This window comes from Nycticebus coucang, chromosome 7 (assembly GCF_027406575.1).
Source record: "Nycticebus coucang isolate mNycCou1 chromosome 7, mNycCou1.pri, whole genome shotgun sequence".
NCBI classification, from domain to species: Eukaryota; Metazoa; Chordata; class Mammalia; order Primates; family Lorisidae; genus Nycticebus; species Nycticebus coucang.
Window position 1 is genome coordinate 34554745 of NC_069786.1, and position 24415 is coordinate 34579159.

The following is a 24415-nucleotide window of genomic DNA, read 5'->3' on the forward strand; positions in this document are numbered from 1 at the left end:
GAAATTAGGAGATATAAACTAGAACCAAAAGGAGATTTTAGAACTAAAAAGTATAGTGACTGGAAATAAAAAGCTCAGTAGATAAACTCAATAAAAGAATGAAGAGACTGGAAGAAGTGTGAGTAACTTAAAGAATAATAGAAAATAGTCAATCTGAACAGTAGAAAGTAGTAGTCTGACAAAACTGAACAAACTTCAGTGACCTATGAAACTATAATAAAAGATCTAACATTCACATCAAAGGAAGTCCCACAAGGAAAGGACAAAGAGTGTTGAGCTGAAAAAGTACTTGAAAAACTAAATGCTGAAAAATTCTCAAATCTGACAAGAGATACAAATGTACATATTTAAGAAACTGAATAAGTTCCAGACAGAATAACATCAAAGAAATTCAGGTGAAGATACCTGATAATTAAACTTCTGAAACTCTGTCATTTGTAGTAATATGAATAAGTTTCAAGTGTATCATGCTATGTGATATAAGACACGCACAGAAAAACAAATACTTCAGAATCTCACTTATGTATGGGACCTAAAAACAGTCAAACTCATAAAAGTGAAAAGTAGAATAGTGTTTACCAGAGATATGCTAGGAGTATTGAAGAGGAATGAGAGGTTGGTGAAATGGTACAAATTTCCAGGTAGAGATCTATTGTATAAAAAATAAGTAAGTGAATAAGGTGGTTAATATGGTAGCTGGATTTAATCATTCAGCAATGTATACATATATCAAAACATCACATCATATCCCTAAAATACACTCAATTATTATCTGTCAATTAAAAAGTAAACTTCTTAAAACTAAAGAGAAAAAACAAATCTTAATAGCAGATAGAGAAAAATGATGTTACATAGTGAAAAACAATTTGAATGACAATGGATTTTTCATCAGAAATCATGAAGAATAGGCAATGGATACTGGTGAAGATACAGCGATAGGCAAACTCTCACACAAACTGTTGGTAAGAAAGTAAATTAGTAGACCTGCTATGAATCAGAGTGAAATAGTTTCTCAAAACCTACACATAGAACTATCACATGATCTAGCAATCCCGCTGCTGGGTATACATTCAAAAGAAAGTAAATCAGTATATCAAAGAAATATCTGCACTTTCATGTTTATTTCAGAACTATTTACCACAGCTGAGATTCAGAATGAACCTACATGTCCAACAACAGATAAATAAATAAATAAAGTATGATATTTATATACAATGGAATATTATTCAGCCACAAAAATGAATGAATACATTGCAACAACATGGATTAAGCTGGAGGACTTTATGTCAAGGCAGGTATGAAAAGACAAATATCACATGTTCTCATTCATGCTTGAGGTGATGAATACCCCAATTACTCTTATTATATATAGGTATAATATATTTAGTTATATATTTAGATCAAAATATCACATGTATTCCTAAAATATATATCATATTCATAATTATTAAAAATTATTAAATTTTCAAAACAAACATAAAATAAAGGAAAACCTAAGCAAATGTATTAAAAAAAAAAAACACCAATTTAAAAAAAAAAAAAATTTTGGAAAACTGAAGTTGCCCAATACTTTCCCAATGTGAAAAGAAAAGAATCGTCAACCCAGAAACTCATGAAATGTGAGAATATCCTCAGGACTAAAGGATAAATCAGAACATTCACAGGTGAAATGAATTTAAGAGAATTTGCTACCAGAATGCCTCTCCTTGCAACAATATCCTTTTTGCTTGGGGTCCATTGCTATGGATCTATTCTGATACCTTGGGGGTGTTGAACTGCTGTGTTTTTCTAGGTTGCCATAGTCCTCTTGTTGGTTTGTACTCATCTGCATCCTCTTCTCTTAGCTCAGAGCTGATAGGACACAAACCAGAGCTGAGAGGTTTGTAGAACACATGTTCTTCTTTGCTAGCAAATCTCTTTCGCTTGCTCAGAAGAAGGAGAGGCCCATACATGGCCCTTTTTTGTCCTCCCCTGGCAGACTGACCTTGCAGTGGAGGAGTGGACACACTTAGAGCCTATAATACAGCTATTCTATTTTGTCCTGTTCCCTTATGACTGTCATTGTTCAAGCTAGTGCTGAGTGATCTGGGCCCAGATATGCTAGGCATTCAAAGTTGGTATGTCACTGGCAGAGCATTAGATCTGGAGTAGTTCCTGCCAGATGGCCAGTGGGAGCCTCAGGGGGTGGAGTCAAGGGTCTTGATGCTAAGGTGAAACCCTGGGGACAGGGAATGGAGGCTTTATGGGAGAAATGGACCCTCAGGCATGGAGCAATGGGCATGACATCAGGATAGGAGCCTCAGGGCATGGAGCCACAGGCTTATCAATGGCTATTTCACCTTGGGGATGGTGCCTAGGGATTGATACAGATGGAGCTACAGGCCTAGCAGTTCCTGGGGCCCTGAGGAGAGCAAAGGAGCCTCAGAGGCTGAGCCGAGCAGAGTGTTAGATGGAGCTGTAGACACAGTGGCTGCAGGCAGAGCCTAGAGACCTAACAGGAATGCTAGAGCCTCAGAAAGGTATAGGGGGAGTGTTGAGCCTCCTGGCTAAAGCAGGAGCCTGGAGCCAGAGTAGAAGTTGCATTCTTGGGGCTGCAGAACTGGACAGCAGCATGGAAACTGTGTAGGTGAAGCCCCATCAGGCCAGCTATAGCATCAGGTGGCAGGAGTGAGAGTGCAGGGTGAGGGTCACCGGGTAGGTAGGCCTCTCCCTTTGCTCAGGTCCCACAAAAGCAGTCCTTGTAAGGTTTCTCAGGTGGTGTCTTTGGCAACTGATCTGCTCAGATCCCCTGCTCCAGGGATAGGTGCTTGGCTCCCAGTCACAGAGCACAGCATAGAGGAATGTCTTCTTTGTTTCTCCTTCCCTGACCAAGGAGGGTCAATGCAGAAGTGGCTGTGACCAACCCGAGCTTCTTTTAGACGCAGTGCTCTGTCACTGAGAGCTCAAAATGGCATTAGTTTCAGCAATGCAGAAACAATAGTCACCAAGACCCTGTTGCACTCACTTTCTGGTACTTTGCCACTGAACTACGGGAAGCTCCCTAATCAGACCAGAGAGGTCTGTGGCAGCATCTGGGGTGCCCCTCACTGCTCAAGCAGCAGTACCTGCAGGTGGAGTGTAGGGACCCAGGACTCTCTTTTACCCTTTCCTATGTGTAGTTGCTGCTCCCAGGTACCTTTTTATATTATAGAATGAATCATTCCATCACCTTCTCCTTCACTCTGAATGCCCCTCATCTCCTCTCTCATGTTTCACAGTATTCTTTCCAATGAAGCTCATCCATAGGTGAGCATGCACCTGCAACATTAGATCCTCTCTTTAAGAGTGACCTGTGTAGGCTGCTTCTAGTCTTCCATCTTGCCCTTCCCCAAAGATTGCTTTCTTGATTAATGTATGGAATAAAATAAATTATTTGAAGAATAGAAGGGAAATCTTTGCTACCATAAAAATACATAGTATCTCACACCCTTTTGATTATTCTTATAATTAACTAGTCTTTTTAAAGTGCTCTCCTAACTAAAAAGTTTTGACATCAGTACATTTACTTAAGAGGTAGATCAGCTTTCAACCTCTTCATTTTAAAGATAAGTGTTACAAAGTATTGATAACTAGAATCTACAGAGAACTCAAATTAATCACCAAAATAAAAATCACTCAAATAAATCACCAATCTCATCTATCGCTGGGAAATAGACATGAACAGAACTTTCTTTATTCTGAAGAGAAGAAGAAGATGTGAAGAAAACAGATGAAAGGCTAACAAACATTTGAAAAATGCTTGTCATACCTAATCACCAGAGAAATGCAAATCAAAACCACCTAACCCCAGTGGTATCACCTAACCCCAGTGAGAATAGCCCATATAACACTCCCAAAGCTCTCCCATACCTCAGTGTAGATTCAGAGAGAAGGGAACACTTTTTTTCTGTTGATAGGACTGCAAACTAATACAGCCTTTTTGGAAAGAAGTATGGAGAATCCTCACAACTCAAAATAGACCTTTCATTTTATTGCATAATCCCATTACTAGCCATCTATCCAGAAGAAAAAAAAAGTCATTTTATCATAAGGACATTTGCACTAGACTGTTTATCACAGCTCAGTTTATAATCACCAAGATTTGGAAACAATCTAAATGTCCATCAACCCAGGAATGAATTAATAAACTGTGGTATATATACACCATGAAATACTATCAGTCATAAAAACGATGAAGACTTTACAACTTTCGTATTAACATGAGTGGATTTGAAACATATTTTTCTTAGTAAATTATCGCAAGAATGGAAAAGCAAGCATCCAATGTACTCAATACTAATATGAAGCTGGTAGAAGACCTAATACACAAAAGAGAAAAACTCTATTCCATTCAAGATGGGTAGAGGGGAAAAAAGAGAAGGAGGAGGGGAAAGAGGGAAGGCGATGAGTGTACTCCCACATAATGGGCACAATATAAGGATATATGGAACACCTGTGGACACAGGAACCTTACCTAACAAATGCAAACATTGTAATCTAATTGTTTCACATTAATCTGAAATTTAAAAAAAATAAAAATAAAGGTAAGTGTTAGGGCTTAAAATTTATGCCTGGGAATATACTCAGAAAATACTCCTGTAAGAAACACAGGCAATTACAATTTCTAGGAACATAAATATCTCTTTTGGAATGATTTGTGTCACTCAGGTAACAGATAACCTTCGAAGAAGGGATTGACACTTGCAAGGTAACTGTAGCAGAAGGGGTATGATCATGCCATCTTAGCCCCTGTCAACATCAGTTGTTTCAGCTACTAGAAAAACAGGGATGATAGATACAAAACAGAAATAAAAATGACACATAGTGAAATTATTTGTTTTATTTTATTGCCTTAAAACCAAATTTGCTAAGAGCATTCAGTGACCTTTCAGACAGAGAATTCAAAATAACTTCCTAAAGAAGCTCAAGACAATACAGAGAAGGATTTCAGAATCCTATTAGAGAAATTTAACAAAGAAATTGAAATAATAAAAAAAATCAAGCAGAAAATCTGGCACTTAGGAATTCAACTGATGAACTGAAATATGCATGAGAGTCTCTCAACTGGAGAAGTGACCAAGCAAAAGAAAGAATTAGTGAGCTTGAAGACAGGCTATTTGAAAATACATAATCATGAAAGAAAACAGAAAGTGAATAAATTAGAATTAAGCATGTCTACAAATAGCCTCAAAGGGTAAATTTAAGAGCTACTGATCTTAAAAGGAAACTAGCATAGAGTAAGATATCAATATTTAGGTACAGAAAAGTCATAGAACACCAAGCAAATTTAACCCAATCAAGGCTACCTCAAGGCATTTAATAATCAAGATCATTGATAAAGAAAAGGTCATAAGAAAAGCAAGAAAAAAAGGAAAAAAAGTAACAGATAAAGAAGCTCTGATATGTCTTGAAGAAGACTTCTCAGTGGAAACCTTACAAGACAGGAGAGAATGGCATGATATGTTCAAATTGCTGAAGGAAAAATCCCTTAATCTTAGAACATTATATACTACAAAAATATCCTTGAAACATGGAGGACAAAGACTTCCCCAGACAAACAATGCTGAAGGATTTCATTAGCACCAACCTATCTTATAAGAAATGCTAAGTCTTTCTTCAATGTGAAACAAAAAAAATGTTAATTAACAATAATTTTCAATTATCTGAAAGTATACAAGTTACTGGTAATAGTATGTACACAGATACAGAATACTCTATTGCTATAACTGCAGTGCATAAAAAACTTTTATCTTGAGTAGGGCTCAAGGCTAAAAAATAAATCTATCAAAAATAACCCATGAGCAGACCTCTCTCTGCCCGTGCCCTGCTAGACCAAGTGCCCTGTCCCCGCCCGGCCAGAGCCTTGCCTCCCGCTCTGCTAGAGCCGTGCATCCCACCCCCAACCCCCGCACTCAGCCCTGCAGGAGCCTCCGAGGTGAGCCCCACCCAGCCAGAGTCGTGAGCCAAGTGCTCTCCTTGCTGACGTCACTGGGTGCCATGCACTGCCGGAACCATGTGCAGCATCTCCTGCCCTGCTGCTGGATCCATGTGCCCCATGTTCCCAGAGCTGCTTCTACAGCCAGAACTCCCTGGCTGTGGCAGTCGCTTGGGAGCTGTACAGGGTCACTTCCCACAAAGATCCAGTAACAATAGAGTGATCCTGCTGTTGTCTAATCTTGGAGAAACACCTCCCCAACTGTGAGGACTGCCAGAGGAAACCAGAACTCGCTCTATAGGGATACCGGTGCTGCAGAGCAGCAAGGGCAAAGGCATGTGGCTGAGGGAGAAAAGCATTTGCTGACTTGTTACCCTCAGGATTAGACTGAGTCCAAGTGGAACACTCTCCAGTGACTATTGAGTACTTGAGGCAGGCAGGCCTCAGCTCCCTCAGCCAGCTGATGGCAGAGGGTAATGGCAGGGCTGCAGGGGCATTGACCTTCCTTTGACTCTGACAGGTGCAAAGCCCCAGCACATCTGCTTATTGGAGGGAACAGGACCTCAGCCCTGTGGGGTCACCAGTGACTGGGTGTGAAAGAGGAGCAAAGTAGAGAAAGAGACACAGCCCCTGGTCCAACTCTGCTACCTTGCAGGCCTTTCTGACTCCACAGAGCACAGGAGCAAGCCAAATTTGAGCAGCCAGTAGACCTCCGCCATCTACTTGCTGCAGACATTTTGAACTCTCCCACTTGAGAATTTGTACTGCCTGGGTTTGGAACTCCTAACCTGGGCCAATCACCAAAGCACCCTCTCAGGTAGTACCTTGGTTGTGTGGTAATGGAAGGGTTGATTTTCCTCTTCCAGTTGTCCATCGGGGGTGGGGTGTCTTAGTTGCTTGTATTTCTCCACAACTAAGACTTCACCAGAGTCACTGATCCACTACAAGAACCAGCTGAATACAAGACAGAGCCATCTAACCCCATCACACCATGCAGGTTTCCTCTGCCTCAGACTGTAATATTGTACAGGTCCTTTGCAAAGCTATAGGGGAAAAAGATGCAGTCATCAGTTCCAGATCATTAACAAAGGGCTGGTTAACCACAAGTCCAGGAACTCCCAATCCAATTTCACCTTAACTGTCCATCTAGACCACGGTGAAAAACAATCTTGAGGCAAAATCAATGGAAAAACTCTGGCAACATGAATAATCAGAGTAGACCAACTCCCCCAAGGAATGATATGGCAGACACAGCACAAGATCCAATTCATAAACAAATGGCTAAGATGTCAGAAATCGAGTTCTGAATTTGGATAGCAAATAAGATCAACAGAATGGAGGTAAAGATGGAATTAGAATTTCAAGGAATAATTCAAAAGCTGTCTCAAGAATTCAATGAATTCAAAGACAAAATCACCAAAGATTTCAACACATTGAGGCAAGAACTTGCAGTCTTCAAAGATCAGAGAAATACAGTAGAATCCCTTAGTAATAGAAGGAGCAGGCAGAAGAAAGGATCTCTTGAAGACAAAGCTTTTAAAAGCTCCCAAATGGTCAAAGAAGAAAAGAAGTCGAGAACAAAAACAGATTATTCTCTCAGAGAGTTCTGGGATAATTTGAAGAGATCTAATATTCACGTTATAGGAATACCTGAAGGTGATAAGGCTGTTGCGAAGGATACAGAGGCTTTACCTCATAAATAATCAAAGAGAATTTTCCAGACATGCCAAGAGATTCTGAAATTCAGATAGCAGACAGTTTCAGAACACTGGCATGACTCGACCCAAATAAAAATTCTCTTAGACACATTATAATTAGCTTCACCAAACTTAATATGAAGGGGAAAATTCTGTGAGCAGCTAGACATAAGAAAACTGTAACCTACAAGGGGAAGAACATTAGAATGACTGCAGATCGCTCTGCTAAAACATTTCAAGCTAGAAGAGGTGGTCATCGATCTTTAATCTCCTTACACAAAATAACTTTCGAACCAGGATCCTGTATCCAGCTAAACTGAGTTTCATTTATGATGGAGAAATTAAATACTTTAATGACAGTCACATGTTGAAGAAATTTGCCATAACTAAACCAGCTCTCCAGGATATTCTCCAGACCTATCCTCCATAATGAACAGCACAATCCTCCACGACCAAAGTAAACTCACTCAGAAACTCTTGATCAAATTCCAACTTCCACAGTGGTGAAAGGATTAAAAATGTCCATTGGACTTTCAAAAAAATGATACCCAAAATACTATACCATGCCGATGGCTGGGAAGAATCAACATTGTTAAAATGTCTATACTACCTAAAGCAATCTATAGATTTAATGTGATCCCTATTAAAGCACCTCTGTCATACTTTAAAGACCTGGAAAAATTAGTACTTCATTTTATATGGAAACAGAAAAAACCTCGAATAGCCAAGACATTACTCAGAAATAAAAACAAATGGGGAGGAATCTCGCTTCCAGACTTCAGACTATACTATAAATTGATAGTGATCAAAACAGCATGGTACTGGCACAATAATAGAGAGGTAGATGTATGGAACAGAAGACCAAGAGGTGAACCCAGAGACTTATTGTCATTTGATTTTTGATAAGCTTATCAAAAATATAAATTGGGGGAAAGATTCCCTATTCAACAAATGGTGCTGGGTGAATTGGCTGACGATCTGCAGAAGACTGAAACTGGACCCACACTTTTCTCCTCTAACAAAAATCGACTCTCACTGGTTAAAGGACTTAAACTTAAGACATGAAACTATAAAAATTCTTAGGGAGAATGCAGGGGAAATACTTGAAAAAATTGGCCTGGGAAAATACTTTATGAGGAGGACAACTCGGACAATTGAAGCAACATCAAAAATGCATTACTGGGATCTGATCAAATTAAAAAGTTTCTGCACTGCCAAGAACACACTAAGTAAAGCAAATAGCCCTCATAATGGGAGAGGATTTTTGCAAGTTATATTTCTGACATAGGTCTAATAACCAGAATCCACAGAGAACTCAAACTTATTACTAAGAAAAAAACAAGTGATCCCATTTCATTGTGGGCAAGAGACATGAACAGAAGTTTCTCTGAAGAAGACAGGTGCACGGTCTACAGACACTTGAAAAGATGCTCATCATCTTTAATCATCAGAGAAATGCAAACCAAAACTACTCTGAGATACCATCTAACTCCAGTAAGAGTAGCCCACATCACAAAATCCCAAAACTATAGATATTAGCATGGATGTGGAGAAAAGGGAAAACTTCTGCACTGCTGGTGGGAATGCAAGCAAGTACATTCCTTTTGGAAGGAAGTTTGGAGAACACTCATGGATCTAAATGTAGACCTGCTGTTTGATCCTGCAATTTCCTCTTCTAGGTGTATATCCAAAGGACCAAAAATCACTGGGCAATAAAGATATTTGTACCAGATTGTTCATTGCACCTTAATTTATAATGGCCAAGTCATGGATGAAGCCCAAGTGCCCATAGACCCATGAATGGATTAATAAATTGTGGTATATGTATACCATGGAATACTATGCAGCATTAAAAAATAGACACTTTACCTCTTTTATGTTTACATGGATGGAGCTAGAAAATATTTTTCTTAGCAAAGTATCTCAGGAATGGAAAAAAAATCCAATGTACTCAGTACTGCTGTGAAACCAATTTATAATCACTTGCAATGGCATATGAAAAAGGAAACACAACTAGGATGAAGGATGGAAGGGGAGGGAGAGGGAAAGGGAGAGGGTGGGTCAACAGAGGGAGGGTTAGTAGGGGGACCACACCTATGGAGCATATTGCAAGTACAAGTTGGATCTATCAGGTGTAGAACAGAAATGTCTTAACGCTGTAATTGGGTAAATGAGGTGAAGGCTATGTTGATTAGTAGGATGTAAACATTCCAATTTATACAAACAATCAACACATTGAATCCCATAATGGCATAAATGTATTCATGATCTATGTACAAATGACTTAATAAAAAAGTAAAATAGTTTTGAAAATGCTCAACATCACTAATCATCAGGGAAATGCATATTACAACCACAACAAGAAACCACCTTACCTCTGTCAGAATAGCCACTGTTAAGAAGTCAAAAAAAAAAAAAGATGTTGGTTGTCATGGATGCAGTGAAAAGAGAAAGCTTATACCCTGTTGGTGAGAATGAAACTTGCTATACCACCACCATGGAAAGCAGTATGGAGATTCCTCAAAGAACTAAAAGTAGACACACCATTGTAGCCAACAATCCCACTATTGGGTATCTACCCAAGGAAAAGTAATCATTGTATCAAAGAGACATTGGTACTTCAATGTTTTTCACAGCACATTCACAATTGCAAAGATAAAGAATCAACCTAAGGTCCCACAAATTGATAAAGAAAATGTGGTACATTTACTATGGAATACTACTCAGCAAAAAAGAATAAAATCATGTCTTTCACAGTGACTTGGATGGAGCCATTATGCTAAGTGAAATATGCCAGAAATGGAAAAGAAAAAACTGAATGTACTTATAACTGGGAGATAATTATGGATATATAGGCCAGAAAAGTGGTATAATGGACGGTGTAGACTCAACAGGGAAAAAGTTGAGTACAAAAGGAAGAGTACAAAAATTACCTCTGTGTACAAGGTACACTGGGTGATGGGTACACTAAAAGGTCTGACATCACCACTATTCAAATAATACATGTTTAACAAAAACTTTTTGTGCACCCTAACTCTATTAAAATAAAACATAAATAAACAAAATCTAGCTCTGAAAAGTATTTGACTAATGTTTAATTTCTATGGATATTCAAATGAAACATGTTCTTCGAACACACTTGGGAAGAACCATGGCATCATATTGAATTATGGGCACACAGTGCTCATATTTACAAAAATCTCTTCACACATCAAAATCAATTAACTTTAATATAAGATGCTTCTTTTTCATTAAAGGCACACTCTCTCAAGTATTCTGGATTGCAATGATTTCCTTCTTTCTAATCTGTTTACTCATTTGGAGATATTTAATGTTTCTACTCTTGCAATTGCTTTCTACTATCATGTACTGCATTCAAAGTTAGAAAATACGCAATTATATACATAATTAAATATATAACATGCAAAGGAAATATTCTTTCCTGAAACTATTACTTCTCTCTTGTACTGGATTGCTTCCATAGTTTTTGACTTGATATTTTGAACAACGTTTTGCGTTTCTTCATGTATTTTATGGCAATTTAAATATTTCATAGGTCTTTAAAGCTTCATAACTACTATTTCCCAAATCTATTCTTTTCATGGCTATAGTTATATTCTGTCATATATTTCTGCCATGCCATGTGCAGTGCATTCCAAAATTTAAAAATAAAACTCATTCCATTTATCTGAAGATTTATCTAAAAATAAAATACGAATTGAGTGGAAATACATATATCAAGTATATTAGTATGCTTACCTAAGGGGAACAAGATTGTAGTAGGAAAGATTAAGAAAAGATTACAAATTAAAATATTGAAATTTGTCTTTGAAATGTCAATAATTTATTTTGGGATTGTTAACCATCCTTGAATGAGTTTACGTTTTATCTCCTCAACTAGATATAAGGACAGAGAACATTTATTTTCACGGTTTTGAAATCACAATGACTTCTACTAATTTTCACAGAATTGGAGAACATCACATTTGTGTTGATTGTAGCTTTCATTTGCTCTTACCTAAATTAATTATCAAGTGTAAGGGCTTTATGAGACTTGGTAATGTTCATATAATTAGTTAATATCAAAAGTAAGACTTAAAATTCAATATTCCATTAAAAGTATGTTTTTCTTAAAGAATTAACTCCCAGCTTTCCACTATAGTATTTATATCGTAAATTTTTCTAAAAATTAGAGTACCTTGAAACTGCCCTTACAAATTGATGAAGGGGTGCAAGGTGAGAATTAGTATAAGGCTCCCAAAACTCTATGAAATACCTAGCCTAGCCGAAATAATGACAATCATCAGCCACCTCCCCCTTGTTCGCTTGATAATAGTCACTGTCTCCTTGTTTGCTTCTCTATAATTTTTACTATAGACGGCATAGGTGGTAGCCATAAAGCTTTTAAACTTTTTTCCATAAATAACATCATCTATTCAGAACCTGACCCATTCAGACCAAGAAACTGACTCAAATGGTCTGGAACCTCCACCAAAGGAACTGCATTCCAGGGGATCAGCTAACCTACCTTGACAGTGGCCCATCCAAAGGACTAAGGATTCTACATCAAGAAATTTTAATAGCTAATTTTTGAACTGGATTGCTCCACAAAGTTAGCTATTAAAATTCCTTAATGTGTATAAGACATATACTTTTAAAATACTGTATATCATTGTATAAATCTGTTATCAAGAAATTCTGAGTTAACTTACAAATCTCTGGGATCCATCATATTCACACCTTTCGATTTTTCCTAGACTGCCATCTGAAAAATACAGCTTTTCTGCAAGGTGGTCGATGGTGAGTCCATTTGGAGTGAGTATGTCTGTACTGATCACGACTTGAGCATTTTTCCCAGTCAGGGTAGATCTCATAATACTTGGATGCTGTTCGTTCCAGTTGGTCCAAAACATTAAACTAATTGAAATAACAATTGGAATTATTAGTAAAAAGTTTCACCAAAAGTAAAAACATAAGTAGAATCATGGCAAAACCTACCTATTTAAAAAGAAGCAAAAACATTTATCTTATATTTTATGATCTTTAATGATATCCGGGTAATAAAAAAAGGTGTACATATTACATCAGTATTTTCATCTGATTTTTGCCTATGCTCTTAAATGAAACTTAGAACCTATTTCTGAAAAACAATTATTCTGTAAATTCCCACAAATGGTACTTTAATTATATTGAGTTAGTTTGATGCAGAATGAGGACTCATTTTGATCAAGAACAAAATAGTGATCTGTAGTTTTCTATGAACTACAGATATACCCTAACTTCTTAAGGTCACTTTTCAGCTGATCCAGTATGATCATTTTGAACATCCTTTTTATTCTAAATATATTTCCTTCTCTTACATATCTTCCATATATATGTGTGTGTGTGTGTATGTATATATATATATATATATATATATATGCTCTCTGATAAAAATAAAAATCATCCTCCCCTTCCAGGTTTGCTTTTTAAATTCTACACTCTATTTTGCATGTGTTTTAGAGTTACAAAGTTAATGAACTCCCATATTTCATTTTTTTCTCCCTTAAGGTGATTTTTTTTTTTTTTAAACATAGTCTCATTTTGTCGCCCCCAGTAGAGTGCTATGGCAACATAACTCACAGGAACCTGTAACTCTTGGACTCAAGTGATTCTCTTGTCTCAGCCTTCCATGTAGCTGGAGTACAGGTGCCTGCCACAACTCCTGGCTATTTTTAGAGATGGGGTTTCACTTTAGGCTGGTCTGTAACTCATGAGCTCAGGAAATCCGCCCACCTCAGCCTCCCAAAATGCTGGGATTACAGGAGTGAGCCACCTCACCTGGCCTACTGTGATTTTTTTTTTAAATAAATTACAATATTGTTTCTAAAGTTCTAGAGATGAATCTCAAATCCTTAAGCATAATATCTGTCCCATGTACAATTATTTAAAGGCAGTTTAGGATTATAGTTAACAATATTATTACAAATGTTTTGTTTTTTTTTTTAGTATTTTGTAAAAACTCATTAGCAGACAATATTAAAATTCATAACAAAATTTTTTTCTAATCTCTAATTTAAAATATAATCCATAACCACTGAGGAAAACTGGGTAATTATGCTCTTTCTTAAAATATTTCCTATAATTTTTACCTAATCTACGGAACACAATCATGTTCTATAGTGAGTATGTCAGAGATACCTGTCCTATTACAAACATATCAGTGTGTTTGCAAAAGCACCAAAAAGGGCATTCTATTTTCTTAACCTGTCTACAATTTTGCTAATAAATGATAATGTTTAGGATAAAAATTCAGTTAATTAGAACATTTTAAAAGTTATGCATGCAATGTTAGATATTAAATATACAATTTATCTGCAATATTTTCTTAATTGTTGGCTTTTGAAAAAGAGAAATTTGGAGATATTAATGTTCCTTGCATTTCACCTTCTCATTTCACAGATGAGAAAACAGAGGCCCATACAGTCACAGCAATTAAAATTTATACTAATAACTAGTTAAGTAAGCCAAGTTTTGAAATATAGTATTCTAAAATTCCATTTAGAATTTAGGATTTTATTGTAAAATTTGTGTTAATCAGTTAATATAAAATGGTGATTTAAATGTATCACTGATGCATGTGTATGACAAAAATGCATTTTTTGCTTTACATTTTAATTACAAATAATTTTTCAAGTAAAATATTTTTATATGTTTACTTCTAATTTATAGTTTACGAAATACAAGATGCAAGTGTTAATTTTGAAAAATATCATATATATATTATCCTTGAAACTTACCATATATAATATTATGATTATGTTTATTTTCCTTATGTTTATTTCAAAATTGACTTTTAAATTCCTTTGAACAATTCTTTCATTCTTATTGTAGGACATTTATTTTGTCCTGAGATTCTTTTGGTGACCCATGAGGATAAAAGCATCTGAGCCAACCTAAAGCTGGATAGTGACAGGGCAGTGGTGCGAACAGAGAAGGCCTTTATCCCTCTGAGCTAACAGTCATTTGAGCTACATAAAAAGTCATTACATCTTGCAACCTTAAAGAGTTTCCATGGATAAGATGAAAGTGTTCAGTTAAGTGAATTAAATATGATCTCACTTCTACCTCTAATAGTGTCCAGATTTACAACTATTTTCACACTGAGTGATTTACGGAGTCCTTTCTTTTGACAAATAAATGATCAGGGTCAGCGATTATCTGTCATTGCATTTTATTCTTCAATCTTCTTTCATCACACCTAAAAAGGGCTCTTCTATTTCTGCTCAGTGAAGGCCACTTCGGTCTAATTTTTGTTTATTTGTTTCATGTACGAAAAAAAGAAATTTTTAATTATCAACAAAGTCTTACCACGTTGTGTATACAATAAATGTGAAACTCCATAGATACATGTTTTTTTATATTTTGCTCTTCTGTTTTCTATGTAACTGCTTTCTTTATGGCATCCTCCCAGCATGACTTTTTTTTACTTTGTTTTTACTCACTCAGTACTGCAGACTAACCATATCTTCTTGTCATGAATTCTTTATAAGTATTACTTTGAAAGTCTGTACACTACACCATAAAACAGGTACAAACTGTTTAGACTATTTTAATTACCAGTGATGAAAATATAGTTGTATACAAATTTTTTTATTGTTTATCTATTTTATTGACCTTTTCAAAAAAACAACTTTTTGATTTATTGATATGTTGAATAATTCTTTTGTTTTCAATTTCATTTAATTCTGCTCTAATTTTGGTTATTTCTTTTCTTCTACTGGGTTTGGGGTTGGAATGTTCTTCCTTTTCCAGTTGCTTGAGATGTCCCATTAAGTTGTTAACTTCCTCTCTTTCCATTCTCTTGAGGAAGGCTTGCAGTGCTATATATTTCCCTCTTAGGACTGCCTTTGCAGTATCCCAATTTTTTTTATTGTTGCTTTATCTCTTTTATGTTTACATGGATGCAGCTCGAACATATTCTTCTTAGTAAAGTATCTCAAGATTAGAAGAAAAAGTATCCAATGTACTAAGTACTATTACAAAACCAATATATAATCACCCACACTTTCAATAAAATACAACTATTGCCCAGAATGTCTTCTTAATATGCCTTTTCTATGATAGCATTGTCCTTTTCCATTTTCTCTTTCATTTTAAATTGTTTTTAATAGATCTCTCACGGAGATGTCACCTATAATTTAAAGCGTTCAAATTTTAATTAGTTCTGTGTTCTCTAATCTGTTCCAGTGATGTATGTGTCTATTTTTATACCAGTACAATTCTGTTTTAGTTCCTATAAACTTGTGTTATAGTTTAGTTCCTATAATTTGAAGTCAGGTAATGTAATACCTCCAGGTTTGAAGGATTCCTTTAGTTATTCAGGATATTTTTGGTTCCATATAAATTTTAGGATTATTTTTTTCTAATTCTGTGAAAAGCAACATTGGTAATTTGATAGACATTGTATTGAATTTCTAGATTGCTTTGGGCAGTATGATCATTTTAATTATACTGATTCTTCTAATTCATGAACAAGGAATGTTTTTCCATTTGTATGCATCATCTATAATTTTTTTTTTTTTTTTTTTTTGGTCAGTGATTTGTACTTCTTGTAGATATCTAGAGACCTTTTCCCTCCTTGGTTAAATGTAGTCCTGTGTTGTTTTCTTTTTTGTCTATTGTGCATGGACTGACCTTCTATATTTGATTCTCAGCTTGATCGTTATCAGTATATGGAAATGTTACTGATTTGTGTAGACTGATTTTGTATCCTGTATCTTTAATGAAGTTATTTGCAAAATCTAGGAGCCTTTTAGATGAGTTTCTATTCACATATTTATGCTATTACATTAAAAAAGTTTTATGAATTATAAAAGAACTTCACAGAAAACTTTCATTTTTTAAATTAATTCTTTTTAAAATTACCATACTTTGATAATCTTTTGACTTATGCTGAAGACATTAAAATGTACTACATCTTACTTTTGACATTCATCCAAGGTTAGTACATGTGGGTGGTCATCCTCTGACATGGTAATAACTGCTTCTCTGTCAAAAGCTCCGGGCCGAGTCTGATCCACTGTGTGTCTGGTGATGGAAGATGTGGTTGAACTGGTCCAGTATAGTGTATCCCATGCTCTGTGATAGGCAAGTCCTTCCACAGAACCCACATCTGATGGGGGAAGAAAAAATTTCTATATTTTTATTTGCAAAAACCATGGCATCTAGACAGATAAAACTTGTATGATATATACATATACCTATTGTTTATCAACCATTTCTCTACAAACTCCCCAAAATAAAAGTAGAGTAATTGTGGTGGCTACAATAGGTAGGCTGATTACAGCAAAATACAGCTGTGATTGGTCATGGAAAATGTTTTTGTAAAAAAGTCATTAAATACTTAAACTTCTCAGCAAACAAATTAAAAACCCCAAAAATGTGAGGTTTTTAATTTGTTTACTTCCAAATATCAAACAATAGATAACGTTTTATAAGTTAATGTGGAAAGTTCTTGATTCTATCCAACTAATGTGATATAAAAAAAAAAAACACAAGAAAACAAAATTAATTGACATCTTAGGAATACTTTAAATGTCAGAAAAAAAGATAAATGATAGTACACGGGTCATAAAATATAAAAATTACAAGGTGAAAAACAAAAATAATTCTTTCTTAAAATTCTGTTCCCAATATATAGGATAATGTATAAAAGCTGTTTTATTTTTTACAGATGTGCTTTGAGTACATCTTTAAGAATAATTATAAAAGTAATTATTTCATAAAATTGTATTTCCCAATATCTAGAATAACATAAAGTAGCTGTTTTAATTTTACAGATGTGCTTTGAGTACATCTTTAAGTATAACAAAATTATAACAGTTTTCCTTCATATTATCTCTTTTCCTCAGAATTATCTTAACCTATTTAATTTAACAAAGGATATATACACCTTGTACAGCCATAGTAAGAAATTAACATTATAATAGATAGAGCCTTTCTCTTATTTTTCTCTCAAGGAATCTCTTAAAGGAATTATTTAGGTCTTATGAAAATAGTCAGATGAAAAGAACTGTTTCTAGGTTTACGATGTGTACTATTCAGTTTGGAGAGTCTATAGGATTCTGTGGGAATGCAAAAGAATAATCAAAGCTTTGAACAGGTTTATTTCATGTCATTAAATTTTGTCATTTGTTCCTTTTTCTATATGCAACACAGGAAATCCAATAATATAATGAAATGCTACCATTTATTGGATGCTGTCTACCTGTTAGAAAGGTAGCTCCTTTGCATACATCATTTTATTGTATATATAAATCTACTTTGTGAACTTTGATTATTCCTCTTTGCTTGTAAATGAAACTGAAACTGATGTTATAGGACTGATAGTATTAAAGCAAAATTTGTACCCTAAGATTGCCTGCTTTTAAAAGCTTATGTCCTTAACAACATTGGAGATAGGTTTATAGCACCTAATATTTATTTTTGATCTATACCAAGCTGTAAACAAATAATTCATTAGTCTTTGCTTGTTTTACTCTGGGAAAATAGTACAACTTAGTAATTTACCATGAATAAGCGTCCACTTACTCATCAAAACAAAATTTTGTCATCAAAACAATTTATATGAAATTAATGGGAGTGATTAATGACAATCTAGGCTAGGGATGGTGGAAGAAAAAATTATGAAAAAAATTGTAATATATTCAGTTAAGCTAAATTTATGTGGTTATGTACTTTTATTTCAGATCAACATGAGGGTACAAATAATTAGTTTAATTGCATTTGTTAGGTAAGGTCCCTGTTGTAGTAGCGTCCTGCACCCAGAAGATGTGCCATGTACCCTTACATCACACCCATTAGGGAGCACACAAATCACCCCTCCCTTGTCCCCTTTTATGTAGTTTTTATAGTACTCTATTTGGACTGAGTGGGTAGGATGTTGATAAAGGTGTTTCAAGTATTAATTATTAAATAATCTATACTGCTGGTTTGTTGTACTTCCAAATTTATTTCAGAAATGCAGTTGAGTCTATTGGTAGTATTTTCAGTATTACATTCTTTCATCATTCACAAACATGAGAAAAGGGCATAGATCTGAAAAAAATCCAAGCAAATAAAAATCGTTCATCCACCCTCATTCTGTGTCATCCCTTCCACTGACTTTGACAAATCTACCTCCAGGTCACTTTGTCCTGCCAATTCAGGAAGAAACCAATCAGTATCATGTCGAGATATAGCAGATGCTTCTTTTCTATGGTTGATATAATTCCATGGTTATTAGAGAACAAAACTCATTTCGCTAACCAGGTACAATCTCTATTATTGTATTTATTTATTTATTGTTATTTTGAAAAAATTAGTGGATATAGAAATTCTTTCTTACATGGATAAATTGTATCATGCTGAAGTCAGGGCTTCCAGTGTACCTGCTACTAGAATAGTGTACACTGTACCTCATAGTTAGACATTTTATCCCTCACCTCTCTTCTACCCTTCCCCTTTCCTAGTTTACAAAGTCCATTACTGCTCTTATTATCAAATAAATGAGAGCTTTGGTTAGCAAGAACATCTTATATATGTTTTTCCACTCCTGAGATACTTCACTTAGGATAATCATTTCTAGTTCCATTCAAATTGCTCCAAAAAACATGATTTCATTCTTTGTAATGGCTGAGTAGTACTCCAAGGTGTATATACAGAGGATACAAAAAATGTATACACATTTTAAGAAAGGAAAAAACTGTGCCAAAAATTGTAATACTCAAGCCACATTTGACTTTTACAATTATAAGACATATAAGATAAAATATACAAGATAAAAACATCATTAAATACTGAGCATTGCAATTTTAATACAGTTTTTTTCTTTCTTAAAATTTTTGGCACTGTGTGATATATATTCTTCTTCTTCCTTTTTTTTAAATATTTATTTATATATTTATTTATTTTTTGGCCGAGGCTGGGTTTGAACCTGCCACCTCCAGTATATGGGGCCAGCACCCTACTCCGTTGAGCCACAGGCACCACCATATATTCTATTTTTTAAGTGTGCGTGTGTGTGTATACATATTTTTTTCTTCTTCCACTCATCAACTGATTAGCACTTAGATTGATCCTGTATCTCTGCTATTGTGAATTCTGCTGCTGCAAAAAAAACATTAAGGTGCAGTTGTCTTTTCTAAAATTATTTCTTTTCCTCTGAGTAGATATTCAGTAGTAGGACTGCTGAATCAATGGTAGCAACACTTTTATTTCTTTGAGGAATTGCAATACTGCTTTCCATAGTGGTTGTACAAATTTACATGCTTGCTAACAGTAAATAAACATTGCCTTTTCACTTGCAACCATGAAACATCAATTTTTTTTTTCAACCTTTTAATAATAGCTGTTCTGAGAGGGGTAGGTGGCAGATGGTTTTCATTTGCATTTCTTTGATAATTAGTAATGATAAATGACCAAGTGTTTGTTGGTCATTTGTCTATCTTATTTTGAAAAACTTCTGTTCATGTCTTTTGCCCATTTTTGATGTCTTTTTTTTTTTTTTTTAATTTTCTTGCTGATTTGTTTAAGTTCTTTGTAGATTCTGGATATTATCCCTTTATTGGATTTACAGTTTGTGAATATATTCTCCCATTCTGTAGGCTGTCCATTTACTCTGTTGATTATTTTCTTTGCTGTGAAAAAGCTTCTTAATTTAATTAAGACTCATTGATTTATTTTTGCTGTTGCCACATTTGCTTTAAGGATCTTACTCATAAATCTCATAAATTCTTTGCCTGAGCCAATGTCTAAAGGAGTTTTTACTATGTTTTCTTCGAATTTTTATGATTTCAGGTATTACCTGTAATTTTTCAATCTATCAAAGACTAGATGATCATGCAGAAAAAGCACTGGACAAAATTCAACACCCTTTCATGATAAAAACTCTCAAAAAACTAAGCATAGAAGGAAAACACCTCAACCTTACAGAAGGCTTATATGATAAACCCACAGCCAACATCATAACTGAATGGGAAAAAGTTTAAAACATTCCCTGTAAGAACTGGAACAAGACAAGTGTGCCCACTATCAGCACTTCTATTCAACATAGAACTGGAATTCCTACCCAGAGGAAACAGCCCAGAGAAAGAAATAAAGGGCATCCAGATTGCAAAAGAGGAGACCAAATTATCCCTGCTTTCCACTGACATAATCTTATACCCAGAAAACTCTAAAGATTTCACAAAAAGACTCCTAGAAGTCAAATATAAATTCAGTAAAGTTTCATGCTACAGGGCGGCACCTGTGGCTCAAGGAGTAGGGCGCCGGTCCCATATGCCAGAGGTGGTGGGTTCAAACCCAGCCCCGGCCAAAAAAAAAAAAGTTTTATGCTACAAAATTAATTTATACAAATCAATAGCATTTCTATACAATAATAAAAGTCAAGCTGAGTGTCAAATCAAAAACTCAATACCGTTTACAACATCTACAAAGAAAATAAAATATCTAGAAATATACTTAAATATACTTAAAGGAAGGGAAAGATCTTTACAAGGAGAACTAGAAGGCATTGATAAAAAAAATCATAAATGGTACAAACAAATGAAATGTTTGTTCTTATGTATTGGAAGAATCATCATTGTTAACGTGCATATTACCAAAGTGATTTATGGAGCCAATGCAATTCCCATCAAAATCCCAATGCTATTTCTCACAGATATAGAAAAAATAATCCTAAACTTCATATGAAACCAAAAAAGATTCCAAATAGCCAAATCAATCTTATGCAAAAAGAACAAATATGACTCAAATTATACTACATGTCTATAGTAACCAAATCAACTCGGTACTGATATGAAAGTACACACATAGACCAATAGAATGCAATAGAAAACACAGAAATAAAACCATATAGCTATGACCAACTGATTTTGACAAAGCAGACAAAACATACCTTGGGGAAAGGATGCCCTATTTGAAAGCAGTGCTGAGAAAAACTGGATAACCACATGCAGAAAAATGAAGCGTGATCTCTATTTCTCATAATATCCAATTAACTATTTTATTTTATTTTTGTAATATATGATAACTTGAATGTACACTTAAACTGAATCAGTAATGTCCTTCTCGAAAAGAAAGACATAAAATTATATTTGCCACTAAAAAGCCTAAAAATATACACTGTTTTAAAAATTACAAAAAAAATATTTTAGTTGAAATAACATAAGACAGCTTTTCTATTTTATAAGGATTTAACAACAGTGTGAAAGCATATGGCATGTGTGTTTTTGTGTGTGCACATATTCATGTGTTTGAATTTTGAAGTTCCTAAATCATTGAACAGCCAAAATAAGAACTTTTCTTTACGGTCCTGGTCCTGGGAGACAATTAAGTAATTTGAAAATAAAAATAAAATAACGTATCTATTCAACCAAATCTGAAATATTGAACAGAGTAAAGCAATACAAAGTTAAAGATTCATATTACTCCATGAAGTAGTATAGACCTAATTATGAAAATGACTATATCAGTGCTATTTCACAGTTCCTTATTTTCCACCCGAATAAAAATTATATTAGAAGTGTAAAACATTAACCAGTAAAAATACCACCTTCTCACCTCATGCACTTACCAAAAACCAAACAAACAAGCAAAAAGCATTTCCTTCCCTTCCATCCATTTTGAGCTGGAATTGGGTTTGACAAAGCGTAAGTGAGGTCCTGATGTATTTTGTAGAACTAAGAAGAGTAAGTCCTAATGTGTTTTTATAGAACTAAGGAGGAGAGGTCAGCTCATCAAAAAAAAAAAAAAAAAAAAGAAAGAAAAGAAAAAAAATACAAGACAGACAAATAACTCAGAACCATGGCTAGTTTTCACAGGAATGGTAAGGAAATTGATCCTAATAGCCTGGCAGAGAAACCACTGCTCTGATAGCTACTCAAAGAACTTCATTTCATAGAGAACATACCTTTTTATCTCGTCACTATTGAAAAAGGAAAATAGCCCCTTTCTGTTCATAAAATGTTCTAAATGCAGGATAAAAACTTATCAAATGACAAAGGCAGTGAAAGATATTCTTGGTTGGGTGCTACAAGTACAAAACATTGCTATTCATGTGACTGGGATAATAGTCACAGATAAAATTCAGTTGCAATGTTAGTAGTATCTTTCCCAAGGACATGCTACAATTATAACATGTCATAGTGACCTTTTCATGGAATTTGTTCTACTTTCTTACTTATTGAATTGTTCTCTAAAGCCAGAGGATATCAAGAGTTTTTTGTTCGAAATTATGTCTGTAGCGTGAAGCATCCAAATCTTCTTTGGAGATTCCAAGTCACTTTGACACAGAGAAGCAGGTGCAATTTCTAACACAGGTGCAATGCTTAAAGTAAGAATCTTTAGGACACAATATTCCACCTCTACCTTAACTTTTCAACTCCCAAGAAAAGGGGATCCTGTGTCCACTTCAAAATTCGTATCTGAAGTTGAACTTTCTACATGTAATGCACATAACTGTACATTGCTTTGAGCCTAACAAAACATGACTAACTTAATTTTTGCCTATACTTTGCCTTTCTGTACAAATCCTCTAATAACTCCTTTATTTGTGTGTGTGTGTGTGTGAGATACACCATGTTTCTTCTAGCATTCAGCTTCTTGAGCCAATAATTCGACATGGCTGAACTATAAGTTCAACAAAATCTAATACACTTTCATTATGAAAATACTCAATGACTAGGAATAAAAAGAAACTACCTTAATTTGATAAACGGAATCTAAAAACTCAAGGCTCACATATTTACTGATCAAAAAAAAAAAATGAACCTTTCCCCTAAAGACAAGGATCAAGGCAAGAAAGCCCATTCTTACCCTTCTACCCAAAATTTTATTAGAGTACAGACAGGGAGAGAAAGAAGGAAGGAAGACAGGTAGAGAGGGAGAGGAAAAGGAAGGAAATAAAGAAAAGGTATCAATATTAAAAAGAAAGAAGTAAAACCATCTCTATTTGCAGATGACAAGTTCTTGTATACATGAAACATTACATAATTTAGAAGAAAATTATTAAAGCTAATAAAAATCTTCAGCTAGGGTACAAGGTATAATAGCAACATGCAAAAATCTTATTTCAAAACACAAAAATATATCTCCACAAAACAGCAATGAACAACCAAAAATTTAATTAAGAAAATTTCATTTATAATAACATTTAAAAAATAGAATACTTAGGTATAAGCTTAGCAAATAATTATAATTTTTTAAAAACCTACAAAAACTACAGACCATCATTGAAAGAAATTAATGAATACTTAAATAAATGAAAAGATGTGTTTATTGATTGGAAGGCTTAACATTGTGAAAATGGCAATGTTATCCAAACAGACCAATAGATTTAAAGTGACTTTTTCATAGAAATTGACAAAGTGACTTAAAATGCATATGGAAATGCAAAGGGCCCAGAAAAATTTCAAAAATGCAACTGAGTGCTGCTGGCGCTCTGGGTCCTGCCTGACTGGCCTTCTTCATGGGTTGTGGGGCCCCTGCCATGCCTTGTCCTACTGTGATAACAGGAGCCCTAGAAAGGATTCTGGGACACCAGGGAAGCCAGGAAATGGGAAAAAAGAAGAACACTGAAGATCATCCCCAAAATCCCAAAGGAAATCTAAGAAGCCATATGGTAGAAAGGACTCCAGATGGTAACTGTAAACAAGAAAACTCTCCCTGGAGGAAAACCAGGTATAGCCATGTGCAAGAGACAACAATGATCATTCATCTGTTAATTGCTGTATCACGGCTAATA

The 24415-nt window shown here is 34.8% G+C and overlaps 1 protein-coding gene across 1 annotated transcript in view; it reads right to left on the reverse strand.

Moving 5' to 3' along the window:
• The window catches only part of LRP1B (LDL receptor related protein 1B), a 2318354-nt gene that overhangs the window by 491231 nt on the left and 1802708 nt on the right, over positions 1-24415 (reverse strand). The window contains exons 42-43 of the mRNA XM_053597274.1: positions 16615-16804; positions 12363-12567 (exon numbers count right to left, since the gene is read on the reverse strand). Coding sequence (XP_053453249.1) covers positions 12363-12567; positions 16615-16804 — 395 coding nt within the window. The remainder of the gene's footprint in view (positions 1-12362; positions 12568-16614; positions 16805-24415) is intronic.